This window comes from Ambystoma mexicanum, chromosome 3q, assembly GCF_040938575.1.
Source record: "Ambystoma mexicanum isolate Mex_15411 chromosome 3q, UKY_AmexF1_1, whole genome shotgun sequence".
Lineage (NCBI taxonomy): Eukaryota > Metazoa > Chordata > Amphibia > Caudata > Ambystomatidae > Ambystoma > Ambystoma mexicanum.
The window spans coordinates 51,941,371-51,949,353 of record NC_090926.1 but is presented as its reverse complement, the minus strand read 5'-3'; the positions used below and the strand labels follow the sequence as shown (position 1 = coordinate 51,949,353).

The 7,983-nt window shown below is 48.0% G+C and overlaps 1 protein-coding gene across 1 annotated transcript; it reads left to right on the top strand.

Moving 5' to 3' along the window:
* The first annotated feature begins 3,644 nt into the window (after positions 1–3,644).
* LOC138582100 (noggin-like) lies at positions 3,645–5,620 on the top strand. The gene has a single exon (XM_069653058.1). The coding sequence runs from the start codon at positions 3,826–3,828 to the stop codon at positions 4,582–4,584; it is 759 nt and encodes a 252-aa protein (XP_069509159.1). The 5' UTR covers positions 3,645–3,825; the 3' UTR covers positions 4,585–5,620.
* Positions 5,621–7,983: the final 2,363 nt, after the last annotated feature.

The window sequence follows — 7,983 nt, the reverse complement described above, 5'->3', positions numbered from 1 at the left end:
TCCATGTCTGCTAGAAACATTGGTTGATCAGAGTCTGACGAATGGACGTCCCTCCTGTGCATCGTTTCGTCCCTGAGGTGCTGCCCATCCCCAACCTCCTCATCCTCATTGTCAGGTGATTGCAGTTCAGCGTCAGGGGGCAGGGGCACATTCTGTCTGATGCACATATTGTGTAGCATGACACATGCCATGACGATCTTGCCTACCTCCTGATGCCTGTACAGGAGTGCCCCACCAGACCTGCTGAGGCAGTGAAAACGTGCCTTGAAAAGGCCAAATGTCTGCTCAATCACCACACGGGTACGTGTATGCGCACAATGGTAGTCCTCTTCGTGCCTGTTCTGCGGGTTCCGGACTGTGGTAAGGAGCCACCTCTTCAAGAGATAGCCTGCATCATCTGCATGTGGGCAACGATGTATGTGTAAGTTACCACATCATATTTGACCTGATTGAGTGACAACATGGCATGCATGTATTTCTTATTGTCAAGCCCATTTCCATGCATGGATGGAGACACACGATGTGACTGCTATGTGTGTATTACTCTTATGGACTGGTTTGCATGCCATCTACTAGTGGGCGCAGGGGGGTCAATTTCCTTGTGAGTGCCCATGCACTGTGTTAGTCCACAGTGGTTGTTTCTGTGATGTTGCAGATGTCCGGTGATTTGTATGCTTTCATCCTGGCACCGTTGATGTCAGCCTCATGATGATCTCACTACGCACATCAAAAGGTGTCATTCAAATCAGTTGGGCCTCTGTGTCAGTGTAGTGGTGTATTGATGTTTTTGACCCTCATGTGACTCCTTTGTACGCAGTAATGGGGGACTGTACTTTCAGTTGATGGTGTTTGGTGCTGTCTATTGGCCATAGCCATTGCTTGTAGCTGCATTATGATGAGGGGGATGCGATCTGATTTGGTACAGTGCACATGCAGATGGCTGTGGAATGGTTGTGACACTGCTTCATTCACATGGTAGGGCTGCTTACATCTTGCATTATGTGGTCATGTGTCAGGTCCAGTCTGGGCTGCTTTGGGGCATGAGCATGCTCCATTACCTCTGGCACTCGCAGCCAGGTGAAGTATGCATGTATACGTCAATCACCTACCCACATCACATTTCCATGGGCATAACATGCGACTCACCGAGAAGCCAGGACCTCTGCCCTGCATGTTGCTCCGTGTAGCGTGGTACCGTCGAGTTCTGCAGGATCATTGATTCATGGATAGATCTGGGGAATCGGGCACAACAATGTGTGCTGATCCTGTTTCAGTCACATACCATTTGCACATTGATTGAGTGGTATAGCTTACGGTTGGTTGCTGTACGCTACCTCCATGGCATGTGGGACCACCAATTCCACTTGGGTGCAGTTCATGGTACCAATGCAACTAGGTATGCCAGCCAGTGAATGGAAACCTACTTTGGTGTTTGAGATCTCCTGGGCAGACCGTGGTAAGGAAATGTGGTCATCTGTGTGCTTGAGGAGGGCATCACGCACTTGGTTCAGCGTACTTGAGAATAATGGTTATGAAATGCCATGCAAGTGCCCCACTATGTGCTGGTAGGTGCCTGTGGCCAGGAAGTGGAGCACAGACACTACCTTCAGTAGGGGTGGGATGGCGGTGCGTGTTTCATTCAGGCTGACAATGTCGTCATGTATCATGTCCCCAATGGTGGTGATGGTGTCCCGGTCCAGACGGTACAGGGTGTGGATCTGCTCAGCGGTTAGGTTGAATGGACTGGCTCTGATGCGTGGGATTGGGGGCTGCCTGCGTGGTGCCACTGGCTGTGCTGGTAGGGCATGCTGGACCTGCCTTGCCCTCCTTCTCCTCCTGTGTCTCCTCTGTGCTGCCTGTTGTTGTTGTAGCACTTCCACTGCAATCAGGTCCTCCAGCCCCAGCATTGCTAGTAGTATTGGGATCATTGTGGAGTGTGACTGAGTGTGGGAAGGGGTGGGGTGTGCTCCTTTTGTGCTAGCCCAGTCTGTATAGCCTCCACCTGTGCTGATTGTGTGCACCTGTGGCAGTTGGAAACACTGCACATGGCCGTTTACGGTTGATCCGTGATGGCGGTATTTGCACCATGGCGGTAAGGTACTTTACGCCCGGCACAATGGCGTTAATTGCATGTCCGCCCGACTCGTGGTGATGTTCCCCACTTTGCGCCATGCCGGTATTTACGGCATGGGAGGTCGCGTGCCCCCGCCCTTGCCGCTTTTAGTGGCACTGTTAATTACGGTACTGTTAATTGCGCATTGTCAGGTTATAATCGGCCGGAGCGGTAAACGATGCAGGTAATCCTTTACCGCCATCGTTTTCCACTTACCGCCAGGGTCATAATGAGGCCCATTGAATTTCGAAGTGTCTTGCAATATCTTTTCCATATTTATTCCTTTGATATAATACATGGACACACATTATCATCCTCTGTAATTTCTGCCATTTTGCTTGATCTAATGTAAGAGATCTTCCAGTTGTTGATTCATACAACCAACAGTTTGGATTAAAAAATACTAATAGGCAGTTTGTGATGTGTTGCAGAAAAATATTTTGAGCAGTTCAATTAAATGCCCCTAAAAAACGTTGCTTTACAAAAATGATAACATGGAGATGGATTATTGCTCCCTTGTCTTGAAATCCAGCACTGCACAAAACATACTACCCAAAACAGTTCCTTATCAATTAATGGATGTACACTGTCACAGAAAGATATTTAAGAGTAAAGAAATTAAATTTAAAAAGCAAGCCATGCGTTAATTAAGTGCTGCAGCGAGAACTGGAATTCTGCTCTTTGCTGGTTGAAGCAGCATGAATTCTGATGTCTCAACTTCACTGTAATAAGCTATTACTACCCAACCGAAATTGGTACCAATTTAATTTAAAAGACCTCAGAAGAATGAACGGTTGAGTAGCCTTGGCAGGATTCAAACCTGCAGATCACACAGCTATCTTACAGGATAGAATGATATTGCATTGAACTGAGCAATGCGTTTAGGTCTTCAATAAGGCACTGTCAACATCACACGGTGCTGACCCGGGAATGAAGGGTGGCAACCCGTGCAACTAAGTGATTTCAAAGTGAGGTCGATAGTACTGCAGGCTCATAAGATTAACCACTGGCAGGGTGGTACTTGCATTTCGTGACATCATAGTTGATTTAACTTATGGCAGGCCAGGAACAACTGGAAGCCATGACATATTACCCATTACGTCTACCAGGAGAGTTTGGTCGATTTACAATATGCGTTAATGAACCACTTAAGTGCTCATTGGTTCAGGACCGGATATTAGAATAACTGATGCCTGCCTGCTGGTTTCGCCACCAGCCACCACGGTACAGGCATGCTGCAAACAGAGCTCAGCCGCAGATGAACAGCGCCGGTGTAATATGGCCTCATTTGCCGCAGGTGGTTTCTTGGGGACTGGGCTGGCTAGTACCGACTTGACTTACAAACGGCCCTGCAGGCGACTAAACCCACCACTCTATCTGGGTGACTGCGCGCTTCTTGGTGAAAGGCCACGCAACACGCGCGAAGTTGTGTCTCGTACAGTTCTCAGACGTAGCCGTCAACATTCCCACTCAAGGCCGAGGCGATAACTGGGCAGAATGACTGTACATTGCGGCGGTGGCGCGGAAGAAAGGTCAGCAGGCACGGGTGAGAACGCAGCGCTATCGCATGGGTGGACACTGAAAGCGTGATCACAGATGCACACGTAGTGCAAGTGGGCACACGTGGAGAGCGAGAGAGACGGCGTGGGAGGACACTGAAGGCGAGTAACAGGGCCACACTGGTTCAGTGGCACGAAGTGTGTGATACAAGCATGGGGAGGTCAGCAACCATGGCTCTCTGCCTAGCCTGGGCCCTTACTCTGTGGCCCCCGTGCCTGCTAGGCACAGATCCCCTCACAGTGATCACAGCCACCGAGGGCACTGCCCCGCCCGAGCTGGAGAACGCAGCCATCCGCCGCAGGCCATCCTCCGGGTTACGGCCCTACAGCCTGTCGCTCGACCCCGACGACTATAACTATTCTCCAAAACCGCGGCACCTGCGCACCGCCCGTTTGCTGCGCCTGCTGGGCCCGTCCTTCGACCCCTTCTGGATGTCTGTGGAGGACCCACGCAACGGAAGCAGCGGGCCTCCCACCAGCGCGAGCCGTGACCTGTCAGACGGCGCCGCGCGCTACCAGCGCAAGCTCCGGCGCGAGGCAGAGGGCCTAGAGATTTCCGGGTCGCTACTGCCCCCTGGCGACGCCTACGCCAACATGACGCAGATGCTACGCGCCTGGCTGGTGGACCGGGCCACCTGCCAGTTGACGTCGTCCTGGGTCGACCTCGGCCCTGTCTTCTGGCCCCGCTGGGTGCGGCATACTGACTGCGACGACCAAGGCCCGTCCAGCTGTTCGTGGCCCCCAGGCATGGTGTGCCGCCGAGCCCAGCTCACCCAGATCAAGCTGCTGGCTTGGCACTGTTGGGCCACCCCAACAGAGGCAGGGGTCGCCGCCGGACGCCCTGTGCAGCAGTGTGCATGGCGACTCGTTCCTTACCCTGTTGTGGCTGCTTGCAAGTGCTCCTGCCGGTGATGCCAGGACGGTGGGCTCAACAGCCATCCTGTGGGACCTGATACTCTTCCGGCTAGTCGTGAACCACCCCAGAAGACAGTGACTTTCCAATCCTGCATGTCGCTGCCAGAGGCCAGTGAGTCATGATCCACAGCAACCTCTTAAAAGCTTTGACTTTCCAACCGCTCCAACATCCCAGATACCCATGACTCCTAAAGCATACAGGCCCTTAACTTAGCACCTTTGCAATTGCAGGAGGACAGCCACACTCACCACACAAGCCCATGAGACACTTGCAGGCAAGCCCTGCACTTTGTGACGTTTCATCCTCACAGGCCAGTGAGTTTCCCACACAAGCTACTAGAAGTTCAGCAAATATTCAGTCATATATGCTCTCAGAGGCCAATGGCTTACAAGAGGACTAACACTCCAGAGTCCGGTCACTCCCCAGCAACCCAAGCCCTGTGGCAGCCGATAACCCTTAAAGTGGACCTGTCCCCATTAGGGTGAGGCACTCCAACTGTACAAGCTCTATAGAGACTAGTGACATTCAGTTAAGCAAGCCCCACAGCCAATGGAATCTACAACTACATAAGCCCCCAAGTTGGGGATCCCTTAAGGTGCAACTTCAGTGCGATAGGATTCCTTCCCCTTCTCATTCCAACTCATCATCACACCACAGAAGAAACATTGAAGAACTGGCATTCAACCAATCGAGGAATTCAGAAGTTCAATCCTGGATAAATTGAGGTCATGTATTTAGGCAAGGCAAGAGTTTAGCTTCTATAACATGCCAATGGTAAGCCATGTTTCAGACCTCTCTAGTACACCATTCTACCGCCTTAGACTTTTATTCCAAGTCTCTTGCAGTGAGCCAGAACATCAGTGGGAATGCAATTAGGTCGTTAAATGAAAGCCCGGGGTTGGAACGTGGCATTTCTTTTGATAATAGACGTCATCGGGGTTCCTTTTTTCTTACCAAATAAGTATGTATATTTATCTCCATGGTTTTCGTTCCTTTAATGAATTAAATTGAACAATATAACACTCCCATCTATCTGATGCAATAGCGCTCTCTTTTGTGACTCAAACATGTTAGTCTATGTGCATATTGTTTACTGGGAGATAATCGTGTATTTGTAAAGACAACATGAGCTTCTGAGTGTGAGTGTTGAATTATTTGCTAGGGCAAAATCTGTACCAGATTTCGAGTGGGAGGGGAAAATACAATTTATTAAGAACTCAGCAATAATGATAATGATGTGTTATTTATATAGCGCCTTAATTCAAAGCGCTTTACAGAGCACATATTTACATACAATATCACCCAACCGAAATTGGTACTCATTTATCGACCTTGGAAGGATGAAAGGCTGAGTTGGCCTTGATCGCAGCAGCGAGCGCTCAACCCACTGAGCTATCTAATAGTTGTGTTCTTCCCAACAAAATGTACTGGGAAGATTACTTGTGTTTGGGAGTGTGTGGGTGCAATGGTGGGGGTAATGAGAAGTGTTTGCAAGGTACAATCCCCCATCTCCTTAAAGAGAAACAGGTTCAGATGCTGGATCAGGCACTAATGGCTCACTGTGTGATCTTCGGGGTTAGGGGTCAGTAGGTGATTCTTCTTGTCTCCGGTGCAAAGTAGATAGTTGAAGAGAAACCAGCTTGCGGGGTGGGGGTTATAACATGTTGCGGTGAAGTGATTGCATGCAATATGTCGTTTCTTTTGTGGCTTTTCAGTTTTTAGCCCTTTGGATTGTGGTTCTTGTAGTTTTGTTTTTTCCTCAGGCTTGAAAGCGTTAGAAAGTAAAGTACTATTGGCTAAAAATATGAGTATGGCGAAGTGATTCAGACCCGACTCAGGACACTTGGAATATATCTGAAAATATTACCAACAACCATTGCAGATGCTTCTGAACAACTATTGCTAGGTTGGTGCGTACTAATTGAGGCATATGTAATAAAGAAAAGCTCCCAAGATTCATTGTTGCATTGTGAACAATAGGGAGCACGATTTCATGGTGATGATTTAATCATGCCTGTTGTTCAGACATCCTGCATAAATAGCAGAATAGAAATATTAATCGAGCAACTCATTCAAAACTCTAGTAGATGCAGCACACAAGAATCCACTCAGACGATAAAACATTCGTCATATTATTGAGGCATTATAGCCCTGGGGAGGTAACAAGTGTTACGGGACCTGACGTAGTTCAGGGGCACATAAGGAAGGTAAGGCACAGTAACGCCAGTCACAGCACTCCCCCACTCAGCCCCCAGAGCTATCATTCCATTATAATATGGCTAAATCACACATACATGTTAAGAACAGGTTAGAAAGAAAGAAAACAGTTGGCGACTACGTGCAGAAACCTTGTGGGAACCATTGTTCTGGTGGAATGGGGGCTTAAGGAGAGACCGAGCATTGAGGTGAAATGTTGTGAGAGAAACATCAAGCTTTGTAACAGTAGTTAAGACCCTCTGCTAACTCATAATTTACAATGGCATGCCACTTTTCAGTATTATGACAAAATACAATACTAAACATATCATCTAGCTAACGTAGCCACAGCAACTCACACATGCTAGCTATATATAAGGTCAAAGCAAGTAATGGATTCTGTGCCCTGGAAAATGGAATGTTCAGACGAGCAAAAGTGTATTACTGGGTGTTGTCAGCTCAGATTGTAAAAAGGCTCCGGATTATTCCTTTAGGAAGGACATAACACCTCCAGGTGAAAGTAGACAGCAAATGCCCCCTGGGGGGCGGGGGCGCTGGGATGAGGTGGAGGAGTCCTCATTTCGTGTTTTTGTTTGTGCCCGTTCCCCAATTTCCGCCAAGCAAAGCAAGGACTGAATAGGGTGTCAAACGGGGTGTTGTTAAATGGAATTACACCTTGTTCTTAAGAGGCGGTCTACAGAACAGCAAGAGACACCATTTTAAATGACCACTTTCATTTCTGGCTGGATGAGCAACTGTGTTGGAGACCATTGAATTGTTAAAACAGCAGCATTTACCAGGGCTGAAGACGTATTATGAGGCACGTGTATCTCTATCATTACTAGCCATCTCGTTTATCTAAACATTTGCAAATGCTTGTTTTATCTATTCTTTTAAAAAAATAGTTCCTTTGACTTAATGAAATCCTCATTTTCACATTGAAAGGTTTCCTCCGACTTTTTTATGGTGTGATTCCACGTCTTTCCACAATGACCCCATACTTTTGGGAAAAGAAGAATGTGTCATACCCGAGACCATTTTTCTATCAGCATATTTATTTTTCTAATTGAAAATGCACAACCTGACAACAAAACGTGGGAACCTGGATCAAGAATGGCACTAGTGCCATACCTATTTATATTTTCTTTTAACTTTGTATTTTGTCAGCATATAAAGGGAAACATTACAGTGCATATTAT

What these genes read in the sequence shown, in the direction of transcription:
- LOC138582100 (XM_069653058.1), top strand. Translation starts at nt 3,826, where the DNA reads ATGGGGAGGTCAGCAACCATGGCTCTCTGCCTAGCCTGGGCCCTTACT.